The sequence below is a fragment of the Atractosteus spatula genome, chromosome 2, assembly GCF_055471065.1.
Source record: "Atractosteus spatula isolate fAtrSpa1 chromosome 2, fAtrSpa1.hap1, whole genome shotgun sequence".
NCBI classification, from domain to species: Eukaryota; Metazoa; Chordata; class Actinopteri; order Semionotiformes; family Lepisosteidae; genus Atractosteus; species Atractosteus spatula.
In genome coordinates, this window is record NC_142707.1 from 37,431,807 (window position 1) to 37,448,680 (window position 16,874).

The 16,874-nt window shown below is 35.1% G+C and overlaps 1 protein-coding gene across 1 annotated transcript in view; it reads left to right on the top strand.

Moving 5' to 3' along the window:
- pak5 (p21 protein (Cdc42/Rac)-activated kinase 5) overlaps positions 1–16,874 on the top strand; it is a 112,287-nt gene extending 95,413 nt beyond the window's left edge. Inside the window, exons 6-9 of the mRNA XM_088908693.1 lie at positions 3,056–3,182; positions 4,470–4,595; positions 5,449–5,583; positions 15,230–16,874. Coding sequence (XP_088764819.1) covers positions 3,056–3,182; positions 4,470–4,595; positions 5,449–5,583; positions 15,230–15,385 — 544 coding nt within the window. The 3' untranslated portion in view covers positions 15,386–16,874. The remainder of the gene's footprint in view (positions 1–3,055; positions 3,183–4,469; positions 4,596–5,448; positions 5,584–15,229) is intronic.

Below are 16,874 nucleotides of genomic sequence, written 5' to 3' on the forward strand. Positions count from 1 at the left end.
CAGCAGTGTACAGCAACACCTATTTCCCAGTTTTTAATTTCCAAATTGTTAGCTTAAAGAAATTTATTGAAGCCCTTAAAATAATACTAGATGAACATGTGTTATTTTCTTTGTCTGAGAGGTGTTGGGGAATCAGATTTTCTGCTTCTTAGTACTTCCCCCACATCATGACACATCCCAGATTAGCTGCCAGGGTCTTTTATGTCTGGGTTGTTTATTTTCCTTTGAGTTTCAAAATGTTTGATTATATTACTTCATGATTCAGTCCACACCTAATGGTTTTAGGCTCCTTGGGGAGATTTTGATGGAACTGAAAGAAGATCATTAATTCCTCTTGACTAAGGCGGGAGAGCCAGGGGGAAGACTGTCCATGGAATCAGGCAGCAAACATGGGTTTTCTGTTCCACATCATTACTTAATATTTTGTAATATAAATAGAAAATTGTTTACCCATATATATATGTAGAAAAAATGATGATTTTATCATTATATGTCTCCTTTTTCTACATAGTTAATTGATTTGAAAAAAAAATACAATAACAAATATCAATATGTTCTGAACAAGCCCTTTTGTTCAGGAGATGGGAGAGGGTGAAGATTATAGTAAACAGCAAAGTGTTGCTTTTAAAGTTTTATATGACCAGTCTTTTTAGTTAAACTATTCAAAGCTGTGTTATTTATTCACACAAATGTTGTCAGCATGACCTGGAAATAGCAAATCAAACTGAGCAGTGTACCATAATCCTTTTGTATAGTACTGCAGAAATGAGACTTCAGGAATTATTTAATTGAAAGATGTCTCATTAGTTTTAAGAGTACGAATAGGCCCTTATGCTCATTCTTGTGCAAGTGCAGTGAGCACATGAGAGCTGATTCTGAGCTTGGCTAAAAAGCAAAAAAGGTAGCAACAACAAAATGAAAACCACAGAAAGAAGAGAAGGCAGAGTAAGAGTTTGCTTCAAGGTTGTATGCAGAGGGACTGCCAGATTTTGACTGCTTTCCAGTGAAGGAACTAATCAAACAAGTCAGAAGTCTGTAACTATATGTGTCAGGCTCCATTTAGGTTGTGTTATAATTTATGAAGCATTGAAATAATTCCTTCTGTAGGCACCGACCGTAAATCCCTCATGAAAAGTTTTTATTGTTATACTGTGTTACACTTATTTTTTAAAACAATGTATAACCTGACAATACTGGCAATATAAACTGAATTGCAACCGTTATTCAAGACAAAACAAAATGAGGCATCAGATATGTTTAAGATTATCCACATTGCTCATCACAATTACACTGAAAATTTTGGAGGTAAAGAGACCTGTGCCATCAACTAAGCTAGGTAAATGTTTGCTCTAAATGCTTTTTGAATTATAGTAATCAATTGTTTGATGTTTTTATAGATGCATCAAATGAATGTGTTTTTGCATTCCTCATTTTCATCAGATTCATTTCTCGAATACAAATTTGACTAAAAGATTCCAGTTCATTACCTCTCTTCATTTTTACTAGCCCTACCAATATGTAATGTTTTCCTGCCATAAAAAATATTTTTCACAGCATGCCTTATCATCTTTGTCTTTTTACAAGCTGCATGCACCCTACAGTTTATGCGCAATTTATTATTTGTAACATTTTCATACATCATTAATTTATTTTCATCATGTCTGTTTTTTGCTCATGTGCCTTGAGGAAATGAATGTGGTGCAAAAGCAGGGTAAAACTGCTCTTTAAAATATACTCAGTAATTAAAAAAAACAAATACAAAGTTATTTAGCATTTTGTTTCTCTCCACACACAAAATAATATAACATAATTTATTCTTTTACATTTTACTGTTAGTAACTGAATGAAAAGTAACTGTTTATCAGATTCTCTGATATTACTGTAGTTCTTACAGGTTATATGTCATGCTTTCTGTTCATCTTGTAATCAATAATGACAAGCTAATTTAATCAATCACTACTTATAGATAAATATGTGAGGTACACCAGCATGATAATATTCTTATTAAGGTGGATATCTCTCCATTTGCTGCTGCTCTGTGATCTGATGTGTCTGTTTAAGTTTTTGTTATGCAGATAGTTTCTATGGTAACACTGCAAAAAATACTTCACGCAAGGTGTGGATATATTGAACTCATGGCACAAACTACATTAATTTTATCTTTCAGAGAAAGTCTTCTGGAAACTTTGTACAACTACAGGCAGACATTTTGCATCATTTTGCATAGTCTATTGTACAGTTTTGGCAAAACATATCTTGCTACATTTTGTACACTACTTGCTATGTAAATTGCAATTAAATTTGCTATTTCACTGCTTTTATACAGTGCCTATATGTTGAGAGCATCTCTTTCTAATTTTATTATTCCTGTCGTATGATTTTAAAGTACATCAGAGCTGCTCATCTGCAGCCTTTCCAATCTGCTTTTTCAAAATGGATCTGAATTGGAAAGGCCACAGGTTGTGCAGCCCTGTCTTATATTTTTCTAAACTATTTGAATTTAATTTGGTATGTTCTGTATGTACTTTCTCAGCTATTGCCCCATGCTTTGTATCCTTGGCAAATTTAACAATTTTACTTTGGTATATAATCTGTATACAGTGTGTATAAAGAACAGGTGTCCTACCACTGAAATCCATGAGACTCAACCATGCTCAACCAGACTTAACCATCCCAGATGCTTCTCTGTATCCTATGCTCATGCCAGTTTTGAATGTACATTGCACAGCATTAATTCACAGAACCGTACATTTGACAATCACTCTTTCTCCTTTCTTTCTTGGCTGTTGCCAATGCATCTTTGTAGCCTGAAATATAGCAGATCTAACAAAACAGGATAGAAGGGAAAGCTGAGGTTTGATTCTTAACATTTTAAATAACATGGTCATGTGAATTAAAAAAATGTAGCAGTAAATTATTTTTTCTAACATTGAAAGACAGGATAGAAATACAATATGTTTGATAGACATAAATACAACATCAAACCGATTTTATCCAAACCAGTATTCAACTTTACAAAACTTTCCTAATATATATATATATTTTTGCATTTCAGGATGAATGAGGAGCAGATAGCCACTGTCTGCTTGTCAGTATTGAAAGCTTTATCATACCTTCATACGCAAGGTGTTATTCACAGGGATATCAAGAGTGATTCCATACTTCTTACAAGCGATGGAAGGGTAAGCATTTTAAGTAGAATCTCTTGAGGCTAAAATGGCATTTGTTATGCAAGAATGCATCCAATTACAATTTTAAAACATCTTTTATTATTCCACTTGTTCAAAATTGATCTAATGTAATTTAGCTGAAATGAAATGTTTTGTTCCAAATGCTGAGATGATTAAGATGTGCTGTTTCTTTTAGTCAAACATTTTCTCATTATATACAGTTCATTATAATGTTTGAATCTATACATAGCTGTTTGGTTGAATTCTGTTGAATTCAAGAGGACAATGAATCATACTGTACATGCTTGTTGTGTTTTAATATTTTTTGTCATTAAACCTGCCTGTAATATAATTGTAATGTAGTCAAGCTAATGTTGCAACATGTTAGACAAGGCAAACATTACCTTTAAAAGCAAAGAATATTGATGGTCAGTATCATGTGTAAGGTTTACTATTACATATATCCTCATATGTAATATGAGGACGATTATTACATATCCTCCTCAATTCCTCGGCTAACACCTCTGATATCACTTAGCTATACAAGAAGTCCTAATTCCTTGAAGTTTTACTTATTCATGCCTCATGAAAATCGTTAATTGTGCTTGAAATTTGTTTTTAGATTACTAAAATATTTGTGTATTTTAAATGTTAATACTCAAAAAAATGTTTGCTGGTATGGATATTTGTAATTCACAGTTAACAGTTTAGTAGCAAGAAATAATAGAAAATAGAGAAAGGTTAGCCGAATTTCACTAGCCTTCCATCGTTTCCATATCTTCAAAAAAAGAGGTTAAAAGTAAATGACTCAGGTAGAAACAGAAATCACTATGTTCTTTAGAATGACGTTTAAATGAAGTAAGTGAAGAGAATGGGGTATATAGAGAATACATTACAAACATTATATTAATGGTTCAACACCTAATAAAACTGCTTCCCATTTAGCTGACAAACTTCCACATAAAAAGTGTAGTTTGGTATGTAAATGCAAGATTCATTTGGCTTATTAGTATTATTTATGATTTTCATTGTGTGATTTGCTGTTATGGTTAATGAAAATGAACCTTAGTGGCTGTTAGGTTCTTACATTACACTTATTTAATATGTGATGTTATCATGAAAACATATCTTTAATGATTAATGAATTTACATAAATTAATTTTCAAAAGAAAAATGAAGTAGGTATGTATTGGGCAGATAACCTTCATTATCTTTTTATTTTGCAAAACAAATGTACTGTTTTGAATTTGTACAATAATGATTGTGATCCTCAACTGAAGCATACAGTATTTTTGACAGATCAAACTTTCAGACTTTGGCTTCTGTGCACAAGTATCCAAGGAGGTTCCTAAAAGGAAGTCACTGGTTGGCACACCTTACTGGATGGCACCAGAGGTGATATCTAGGTTACCATATGGAACTGAGGTAAATGTCTAATCTTTCAAATTAAAACTATTTAAGCACATACCTTTTGACCATTAATCATTTCACTACAGGCATTTAAAATATAATAAAAAATTATATGCAGAAGGTGATTAACTATTACCTGTACTCTGCCTGTTCTAAAAAGTAATCCAAGATAATTGGGTCTGGTATCCACCAATAGCTTCATATATACAGTATGAATTATACTAAACCACAGTTTCTTTTAGGTGTTCTAGATGATATCTTAAATATTAATGTTCATAGTTATTTTGCTCTATCGTGTTTCTGTTTTCAATAGAATATATTTGGCAGAAGAATTTGGCATAATTTTAACGAATAAAATTGGACTGATTGAATTACAATATTTACAACAGCTCCATTTTAACACAATAGTTCTTTTAATGCATATTTGTATAAATGGCATTGAAATATAAAAGTGCAAAGAAAGAAAATATTAATCTCCAGATACACTGCCACTTAGCTTACATTATTGTCTTTTGAGAATGTGGGTCTCCAGTTCAATGATATTGATATTCAGTGATATTTATTGGAGCTACTATGTAGACTTTAGAGGTGGATTTTTTTAACCTGTAAAAAACTTAAACTGAATAATTAAAAAATTGAAAGAAAAAGTAATTGGAGGAGAGAGGCACAGAGAGCTTGCCTATGCAGAGATTGTTGTTGTTCTAGTTTTGGAATTACTTCATTTTTGCTGTTACAACCTACGGTATAAGTGTGCAGTTTTAAATGAAGTAAAGAATTTTCTGCACTCTCATTTTTTAATCTTTATTGTGATTGCCACAATTACCAACAGGTGCTGGCCTTCTTCAACTGTCTTTCACTTTCCTTACAGGTGGATATATGGTCCCTGGGGATCATGGTCATAGAAATGGTAGACGGAGAGCCTCCCTATTTTAATGAGCCACCTCTCCAAGCCATGAGGAGGATACGAGATAACCTACCTCCAAGGTTAAAGGAGTCTCATAAGGTTTGGGTCTATTAACTTTATAGACTGCTACCATCTAGTATTATGTGTTTTATGAATGTGGTAATCCATAAGCAATTAAAATGATTTAAATTTTATCTGTCTGTGGTTTGATATACCTCAAAAGAGAAAAAGAGGTTAAAGTAGCTTCAACCTGAAAGACATGAGGGTGCACCTTATTGATCTTGGGGGAGAAAAATGTGGGAAAACCTCATCTCACAAGTGGGTTTCTCCTTTTTCTGAATCTATTAGCTTCTTGGGAGCTGAAAACCCCCGAAATTCACAAAGATCCAATGCACCATGCCAATCTAATTTTCTTTCTCTACTGCAAAATATGCCGGTGAGTTGAGGAATCAAACGCTGGTCACTAAATCAAGCAAATAACCACATCTCAAAAGTGAAGTCTGTATTGTAATCTGTATAGCAATAAAATTCTCCTGCAGCAGGAGGCTCAGCCTTATTGCATAAAGAAGTTTTTTTGTCATCTGAGGAATAGCACTACACTATACTGAACTGGAGTTCATGCTAATGGACTACACGTAGCCATGATCAAATTCCCTGAAGGGCAAAACAACACTGATATACTGAACACACCAGAAGCAGTGCAGTGACCCAGGCAGTAGAAAGTGTTGCATATTGGTTTCTGCTATGTAAATCTACTTTTAGTCACTTAAGTAAAAACACCATACAATTTCCTTATGTCCTCGTAGAATATCACTGAATATTTTAATGAAATATTGGTTTTGTTTTTTTATTTCATATGTTGAGTCAAGTTAGATTTATAAGGTAAGCTATATATATATAAAGTCACCTCAAAAGTTTATTGGCACCCTTTGATAAAGATGAACAAAAAGTATAAAATAAACAAAATAGGTCATGAGCTATATTTTATGCTAAAACATATGGCAACAATTATATTATTGTATTCTAATGCAATTGCTCAGAGACAGATATTTTTGTTAACAAGCAATAATTTAATTTCTTGAAAAACAGGGGTCAATAACAGGGTTATTGACACCCCCAAAGATTATTCTAAGTAATGATTAAAATGATGTTACATTCTACTTTTTATGTTAATATCACTATGGCTCTACAGTACAGTATATTGTGGCCTTCCATGGCTTCCTGTTTCATTACTGTAGGTATAAAAATCAGGTAGCATGCATGTTAAATCTATAACCATGGATGAAAGCAAAGAACTCACAAATGAAAAGAGACCAAAAGTTGTTGGTTGTTAGAGAATTACAGTCAGGGAATAACCGACCTTAGTTGCATCTTGGGTTCACCAAAGTCTCCAAATCTTCAATTAGTCACCACCTCCTTGCCAATAGGCTATAGGGAAGGGCAGCCAGAAAAAAAATTCAGACCAACCAACAAATGTAAGCACCTAGAGTTTGCTAAACAACCTTTGCAGTTGGATTGGAGTGCTCTGCTCAGAAATAAACAAAGATGTATCCTGTATATGCAGTATCATAAGCAGAATATCATGCTTACTGTAAAATATGGTGGTGGATCTTTAATGTTATGTGACTATTTTGCTTCAGCTGGTCCTAGGGCCCTTGTTAACTTAATTGTCATCATGAACTCTACCAAGTACCAGGATATTTTAACCAAAATACCTGGTTGCCTGTGCTAAGAGGCTTAAACGTGGTTGCAAGTGCATCTTCCAGCAAGAGAGTGACCCAAAGCACACCTCAAAATCTACAATGAAATGGTTAATTGACCATAAAATTTATATTTTGCAATGATTATCTGTCTCTGGACAGAACCCCATTGAAAACCTGTGGTTGAAACTGAAGTGGGCAGTCTATAAAAGCAGATTAAAGGATATCAAATATCTGGAATGATTCTGTTTGGGGGAATGCTATCAGATCCCTTCCAATGTGTTCTCTAATCTCATAAACCATTTTTAAAAAGGCTCAGTGTTGTTATCCTTGCAAGAGGAAGGTGCACTATGTCCTGAAAACACAGGTGCCAATAAATATGCCACTTAATTTTGGAACGAAATTTATCGTTTCAGAAATGCATAATTTGGATTGATTCAATTGAATCATTAATGTGGTAAACATATATTCCACATATTGGAAAATTACAGTATTTTACCCCTACTTGAATCTAGTTTTACCACCTATATTGTTCTGACTATGTACTGTACAGATGCAGCCATTCAAAGTGCGCGTTACAGACACGTACCGCAGGTGACGTCGCTCAGTATGACGCAATATGACGCGGGGCACCGCAGTACGTGATTGGTTGACCGACAGGGGCACTCGTGGTCCGTTGGTCTGTCGTAGAAAGACAGTAAACGTCTTTGCTGTGCCCGTTGTAGGTATTGAATTTTACCACTGAAGGGAAATCTTAGTAGCTGAGCATAAAAAGAATAGGAGCATACTGTAACGCGTGTGAAGGTCATAAACGATATTAATTTTGGAACATAAACATACAGTGTATAGCTGGTCTTGGTACTTTAAAGAAAAAAATACACACCAGTATTCCATTTCTCCCTAAACATTTTAAGCTTCGAAGTCTTTAACTAACGCGATACCGGAGTCAACAAGCATACTTTTAGAATTTGATTAAAAGGGAATATAATATGGAATCGCGTATCTAAAGAATTTAATAATGGTATTCGTGTGCTGCGACAGGGCTGTGTAGGGCTGTTTCGCCTGCCTGTTCATGTGAGCTGTCTTGTAGACGTGACTACCAGCTGACAGGTTGTGTTTTCGAATCCAGCTGGTGCTGGTCTTTTCTTTTAACAAACATTTCTTCGAAAAAATAGAATAGCGATATTATGGACAATCAATTGACTTTTATATTTCAAAATATCGCAACATGATCGATATTTGCGATATTTTGAACATATCTTCCCTTCTGACAGCGGTGCCTGCTTCTATTGTGTGTGTGTGTGCGTGCAACAGAGTAAATTTTTAATAGCGTTTTAAGCGAATAGGTAATTAGATTGCTCGTAAACCTAATCGCTTTTTCTACATAAACACAGCATGATTACTCTCTGAAAATGCTTTTCCTTTATTTTTAAAGTAGGCTCAGATTTCAACTATAGATCGTATTATTATAAACTTTCTTGGAAAAATGTATTTTATGTAAACCATGTTTGCTATTAATTCATTTAGGGCTAAAATACGTTCATTGTCTTCCAATCGAGTCGAGTTGACATTGGAAGCCTGCCACACCCGGACTGTTAAACCAACGCATTAGCACGTCAAAGCCCATTGAGGGTATTGAGCCAGTATTGGCTTTAGTATTCCCCCCCTCTCCCCTCAATTCAATTCAATTCAAGGTGTTTTATTTGCATGACAGATGGGTACAAGCAGTGTTGGGTATGTATATTGTAACGCTTACGGCAGACAGGCACTGTGTAACAGCCGGCGCACCAGAGCAGCGCACCGAGGGAGCGTCTGCATTTATAACTTGGTTTTTAAAATTAGTCAAGCAATATGAAGCATCTTCTTTTACTTTTGAGTCCCTTAAATACATTGAACACAGCTTTCTCACCACTTAAGATTGCTCTTGATACCATCCTTACACAAAGCAGAAGGGAGATTTTAGTGCCTGAGCATAAAAAGAATAGGAGCATACTGCAACGCGTGTGAAGTCCATAAACGATATTAATTTTGGAACTTAAACGTTCAGTATATGGCTGGTCTCGGTACTTTAAAGAAAACATACACACCAGTATTCCATTTCTCCCTAAACATTTTAAGCATCGAAGTCTTTAAGTAACGCGATACCGGAGTCAACAAGCATACTTTTAGAATTTGATTAAAAGGGAATATAATATGGAATCGCGTATCTCAAGAAATTAATATGCAATAACTGAGTCAAGGGACTCAGAGGATCCAAGGCTAGACTGAGTATAATAGGCTTCGGGCTTCTATTGTGACATCTACTGTAAATTACAGAAATGTTAAAAGTAAACAAAATAAAGTAACTAAAATGTGGTCTAAAATCACCCCTTTAGACACCCCTTTTACTTCACTGGTGTCAGATATGAAAGGCAATAGTCTCCCGTTCTGTCTGCTGTGTGTTGCAGCAGAGGGACTCCCTGCCGCTGAAAGGGGCAGAGTAACTTGCATGCCCTCTAGTACAGTTTACACATGCACGACTTTAAAAGCTAGCAAGACAGGTTTCGATTCACATTAGCTGGCGAGCCTTGTTAAAAAAACGAATGATAATGTAACATGCCACTGTTCATGAACAAAGTTATACTGAGATTTCCTAAGATACGCGATTAAAAAATAAATAAATAAAAATTTGAATCTCCCGCGGAACACATTCCATAAGAATCAGTGGTTTTACAGTATATATCGCCTTTAAAGGTGGCTTCTCAAAACGCTTTACGGGATAAAAACAACCAGAACAGCAGCAACAACAATATTGTATTTCGTTGCACTTTGAAAACCAAGTAATAACTTAACTATACAGTACGTGCAAACGTTTCGTATGTTGCTGTCGTGAATGTCTGCGTACCCATAAGTATCTTATTTGCCTTGAGTCTGTCTACAGTATCTCTGTCCCACTACCCCCATCTCTCCCTCAATTCAATTCAAGGTGTTTTATTTGCATGACAGATGGGTACAATTCTTGTTGGGAATGTATACTTTGATATTTACACCCGGCGCGGCACCGAGGGAGCGTCTGCATTTATAACTTGGTTTTTAAAATTAGTCAAGCAATATGAAGCATCTTCTTTTACTTTTGAGTCCCTTAAATACATTGAACACAGCTTTCTCACCACTTAAGATTGCTCTTGATACCATCCTTACACAAAGCAGAAGGGAGATTTTAGTGCCTGAGCATAAAAAGAATAGGAGCATACTGCAACGCGTGTGAAGTCCATAAACGATATTAATTTTGGAACTTAAACGTTCAGTATATGGCTGGTCTCGGTACTTTAAAGAAAACATACACACCAGTATTCCATTTCTCCCTAAACATTTTAAGCATCGAAGTCTTTAAGTAACGCGATACCGGAGTCAACAAGCATACTTTTAGAATTTGATTAAAAGGGAATATAATATGGAATCGCGTATCTCAAGAAATTAATATGCAATAACTGAGTCAAGGGACTCAGAGGATCCAAGGCTAGACTGAGTATAATAGGCTTCGGGCTTCTATTGTGACATCTACTGTAAATTACAGAAATGTTAAAAGTAAACAAAATAAAGTAACTAAAATGTGGTCTAAAATCACCCCTTTAGACACCCCTTTTACTTCACTGGTGTCAGATATGAAAGGCAATAGTCTCCCGTTCTGTCTGCTGTGTGTTGCAGCAGAGGGACTCCCTGCCGCTGAAAGGGGCAGAGTAACTTGCATGCCCTCTAGTACAGTTTACACATGCACGACTTTAAAAGCTAGCAAGACAGGTTTCGATTCACATTAGCTGGCGAGCCTTGTTAAAAAAACGAATGATAATGTAACATGCCACTGTTCATGAACAAAGTTATACTGAGATTTCCTAAGATACGCGATTAAAAAATAAATAAATAAAAATTTGAATCTCCCGCGGAACACATTCCATAAGAATCAGTGGTTTTACAGTATATATCGCCTTTAAAGGTGGCTTCTCAAAACGCTTTACGGGATAAAAACAACCAGAACAGCAGCAACAACAATATTGTATTTCGTTGCACTTTGAAAACCAAGTAATAACTTAACTATACAGTACGTGCAAACGTTTCGTATGTTGCTGTCGTGAATGTCTGCGTACCCATAAGTATCTTATTTGCCTTGAGTCTGTCTACAGTATCTCTGTCCCACTACCCCCATCTCTCCCTCAATTCAATTCAAGGTGTTTTATTTGCATGACAGATGGGTACAATTCTTGTTGGGAATGTATACTTTGATATTTACACCCGGCGCGGCACCGAGGGAGCGTCTGCATTTATAACTTGGTTTTTAAAATTAGTCAAGCAATATGAAGCATCTTCTTTTACTTTTGAGTCCCTTAAATACATTGAACACAGCTTTCTCACCACTTAAGATTGCTCTTGATACCATCCTTACACAAAGCAGAAGGGAGATTTTAGTGCCTGAGCATAAAAAGAATAGGAGCATACTGCAACGCGTGTGAAGTCCATAAACGATATTAATTTTGGAACTTAAACGTTCAGTATATGGCTGGTCTCGGTACTTTAAAGAAAACATACACACCAGTATTCCATTTCTCCCTAAACATTTTAAGCATCGAAGTCTTTAAGTAACGCGATACCGGAGTCAACAAGCATACTTTTAGAATTTGATTAAAAGGGAATATAATATGGAATCGCGTATCTCAAGAAATTAATATGCAATAACTGAGTCAAGGGACTCAGAGGATCCAAGGCTAGACTGAGTATAATAGGCTTCGGGCTTCTATTGTGACATCTACTGTAAATTACAGAAATGTTAAAAGTAAACAAAATAAAGTAACTAAAATGTGGTCTAAAATCACCCCTTTAGACACCCCTTTTACTTCACTGGTGTCAGATATGAAAGGCAATAGTCTCCCGTTCTGTCTGCTGTGTGTTGCAGCAGAGGGACTCCCTGCCGCTGAAAGGGGCAGAGTAACTTGCATGCCCTCTAGTACAGTTTACACATGCACGACTTTAAAAGCTAGCAAGACAGGTTTCGATTCACATTAGCTGGCGAGCCTTGTTAAAAAAACGAATGATAATGTAACATGCCACTGTTCATGAACAAAGTTATACTGAGATTTCCTAAGATACGCGATTAAAAAATAAATAAATAAAAATTTGAATCTCCTGCGGAGCACATTCCATAAGAATCAGTGGTTTTACAGTATATATCGCCTTTAAAGGTGGCTTCTCAAAACGCTTTACGGGATAAAAACAACCAGAACAGCAGCAACAACAATATTGTATTTCGTTGCACTTTGAAAACCAAGTAATAACTTAACTATACAGTACGTGCAAACGTTTCGTATGTTGCTGTCGTGAATGCCTGCGTACCCATAAGTATCTTATTTGCCTTGAGTCTGTCTACAGTATCTCTGTCCCACTACCCCCATCTCTCCCTCAATTCAATTCAAGGTGTTTTATTTGTTTGACAGATGGGTACAATTCTTGTTGGGAATGTATACTTTGATATTTACACCCGGCGCGGCACCGAGGGAGCGTCTGCATTTATAACTTGGTTTTTAAAATTAGTCAAGCAATATGAAGCATCTTCTTTTACTTCTGAGTCCCTTAAATACATTGAACACAGCTTTCTCACCATCCTTACACAAAGCAGAAACTGTCCGATGACTCACAGTACAAGTGGAAAGATTACAGATTTTAATCGTCTTTAATTTTGTCTTTAATTTTGCCTGTGGAGTGTATCTTATTAAGCTCTAAATTGCATTTTGAGCGCGGTTTTTTACTTTTTTTTAATTGCATTTTGGGCGCGGACAGCACATACAAGGGTTAATGAACTGCGCCAAGAAATTTAAAATAGTATTCTTTAGGTGTGAGGGTAGGAGTGGACCGCAGCAGGCATAATCAGCAAACCAGGAAAACAAAGAACAGGACAGGTGAGATGTGTATCCAGAAAGCGAGTGATCAGAAAAAGGAAATGGAAAACGCAGAAAAAGAAAACGCTTTACAGGATAAAAACAATAACAACAGTAGTGGCTGGGCAAACGATTTTTTTTATCGAAATACAAATTGAGATACTGTACTGTATAATGATGTGCATGAACAAAGGTATACTGCAATTTTCCTTAGATACGCGATTAATGCTTCGTAGGAGGAGGCGGTCTTTTCCTCTTGTCTAACAGTTTGTCCACAAACAAAACATTCCTGTTAGACAAAAGGAATTGAAAAAAAACAATTTTGTCAATGAAAACCGGTGTGTGTGTCTCTCCCTGCTGGATGTTCCTCTCACAAACTGCTGAATGAATAAAATAATTTTATTGAAAATGCGTTTGCGATTGTCTGGTATTTAATCTGGTCCCTTTTAACTGTTTTTCGATCTACTGTATTGCTTTGAGATGCCACTTTTAAAGGCGATATGTAAAATAAAGTTTTTTTTATTATTGTTATAGAGAAACATGATCAGATTTTCCCTGGTTCAGAAAAAAGATCTAAAGTGCTACACATAACTTACTTAATTCGATGTATTTAAAGCAGTGAACTACTGTAGGTGTCACATAACATTCAGAAATACAATCACGTATTTGACAAATAAAAACGATTATAATCTAATCCTTCCACGTTTGATCCCAAAATCCCAAGAAATATAAATCTTGACGGGTAGAAAGCTATGCTGAAAGTTTATTAAGATGCTTAGAAGACAAAGATACTGTATCAATTTATGTTGCATTAGCCTGATTATGATTAAAAAACACATATAATTAAACACGCGTTTGCGATTTAAATCAGAACACGATTTAAATCAATATCGATTCCATATTATATTAGCAGAAAAGCTTAAAACTACCACTTTTTCACACGCTATTTCACATGCTAGTTAAATACTTCGATGCTTAAAATCGTTAGGGAGAAATGGAATACCGGTGTGTATTTTTCCTTTAAAGTGCCGAATCCTGGAATCTGACTGGCTGACACCCCTCTGAAGTGGTTCCATAAAATCTGGTATACGGAAAAGAAAGCGTTGATAAATACAAGTGTCTTTTAATACACTCTTTGCTGTGCTCTTGAGGATCCTTGTGATATTTTAAGCTCTAGTTGAATGATAAGTGTCGCATTTTAAATCATTTTCGTAGTTAGAAATTATGAAACGCCCTGTTAAAAGCAAGGAAGTTTTTATGCCCGTTGAAGTAAAACAAAATGCCTGACAAAGTATGGCTTGGACAGATTCCAAGTGCTTGTACAAATGTGCTAAAGAAATTATACTTTGAGTATACAGCTTGTCTAAAGTCATCCATTATTAATACTATTAGTAATATCTTCAGTAAAGGCTTTGATGCATAAATATTTATGATAAAGGTAGGCTGTGTACTTTTGTCCAACTGAGCAATCTTGCTTTCATAAAATATACCAACATTTTAATGACTGATGATTAACATGCTGTAATACACAGTTCAAAATTAAAGGCTCAAATGCTGTACATGAGAGGTTAAGCTCCCCCTGGCGGTTTTACAAGGCGACGCCGGATAGTTAACCACGTGACACCACGTTAACTGCGTCATACCGCGTGATACTGTGACACGCCCACCGGGGTATGCCGCGAAATACCTCACGCATTTTGAATGGCTGCATCTGTAGCACAATCCTCGGATATTGAAATGTTCATGCATTCAGAAATCATATTAAGATTTTAAGAAATAAGAGACATATTGAGAAATAGGATTATGTAATCTAAACTTTCTAAACGAGTTCTGGAAATGTTTGTTTTTGTGACAAAAGATCTTACCATCATTAATGGTTTTATTTTCTCCTATTGTAATAAGTAGGGATTGTAGAAATACTTGTTCAAATTCATAATTATTGCCTAAAAACTCCAAACTTAATTTACTCTGTGTTATGTAACAATTAGCATTCCTGAAAAAAAATTAAAGGTTTGAATAATTTTGTAAATATGAACAATGATGTGGTGTTTAATAAATTTGGATAGACATAGATGTCTTATATTTTTCCATGACTACCCTGTCAGATTTCACATTCTGAATTTGTACTCTATGTGTTAGGTGTCATCTGTCCTGCGAGGATTTCTGGACTTGATGCTGGTGAGGGAGCCTTCGCAACGAGCCACTGCACAAGAACTGCTGTGTCATCCATTCCTGAAGCTCTCGGGACCCTCTTCCTGCATTGTACCCCTTATGAGGAACTACAGGCACCGCTGACATCCTGCTCAGTAGCTCACCTCTGTTGCAAGACTGGCTTCAAGTAACTATACCTTTATGGTAGCAAAAGCCTAATTAGCTTAAGAAAATTGTGCTGGTTAGAATGAGAGACATCTACTTTTTGTGCAGTCATTCAAAGCACACAGATTTCACAGTTTTGGAGGACTTTTAGCCATTACAGAATTTCTGCCTACAGAGCAGGAACCCTTTGCGGCTATGATTTAATAGTTTTCTATTGTACTAGCGATAAGTTTTGAGCACAGCACAGCACAGCACATCTTATCTGTTGACTTCTAGCACTTTTGGGGCTCAATTTCTTAGGAAAATCATAGTATCTGGCTTCCAGTCAGCATAGTTGATGAAGTACCATGAAACTACAATTGCTTCTGTCAGAATAATAGATTACAGCACATTCAGGACTTATCAATGGAGTCTTACTTAAAGAAATTTATATGGCCATTTTCTATGTGTTGGAAGGCTGGCCATATTTCTCTGGTTTAAGGAAAAGCACTTTTCTTTTTTAACACTAGCAGTGTAACGTATTTTAGATTAATTGTAATATTCTGTACAGTTTTTGATAATTTGCAGTATGTTGTTGTGATGTAATCATTGTGATATGAACAGTATTAAATATAATTTAATTAAAAATTTCAGAAAAGGTCTTTCCTACTATTTATAATCCCTTTATAGATAATAAATGAACCTAAACTGTGATACTGTCTGTGTGACAACCAGAATATATTTCATAACGTACATGAGGGCAGGAACAAATCTTTGTCGAAAATGGGAATGAAAGATTTTTTTGTATATTGATAGTATTATTTATTTTTGAATTGGAGAATTGATTTATTTTTCAGTAGGGTTTCTTTTTCTTTTTTTTTATACCAACAGATAATGGTGTTGATTATCTTAATCAAGTAAGCAATATTTTCCTCTTCTGTGACTTTATTTAATATTTAGAAATATCCATATCAAGTATTTTAAAAGAAACTTTCAGAAAGTAAAGAAATGGTGTTTAATATGGACATTACATTTTTTCAACAGAATTTAAAAAATACGCTGAGTAAAGGCCTTGCCTGTTTTGCCGAATTTTAAAATGAGAACTTGTTTAATTTTTTATGTATTTCCAACACAAAGTTGTTCCAAAAACAGTTAAAGAAATATCAAAAAAATAATATACAATTGATAAAGAGTAAGCCCTATTCATCTTTGATGTTAACCTATTTACTGTATCCTCCATTAGACTTCCAAGCCTGATGTAGAATCTATATTTCAAAACTGTTTCACTCCACTTAGATTCTTGTTTTGTTTTTGGAATTAAAATTTAATGTGTTTTGTAAATATGAACACATTAACGTGTGCTGCTGTCTAAACCTTGATGAATGTTAAAATTTGAATGACTAATATTTAAATGTGGTGTTGCTTGTTGAGTGAATTCGCATGTTTGTTATCAGTTAAACTGGTTTTCAATAAAAAAATAAAATGAAAG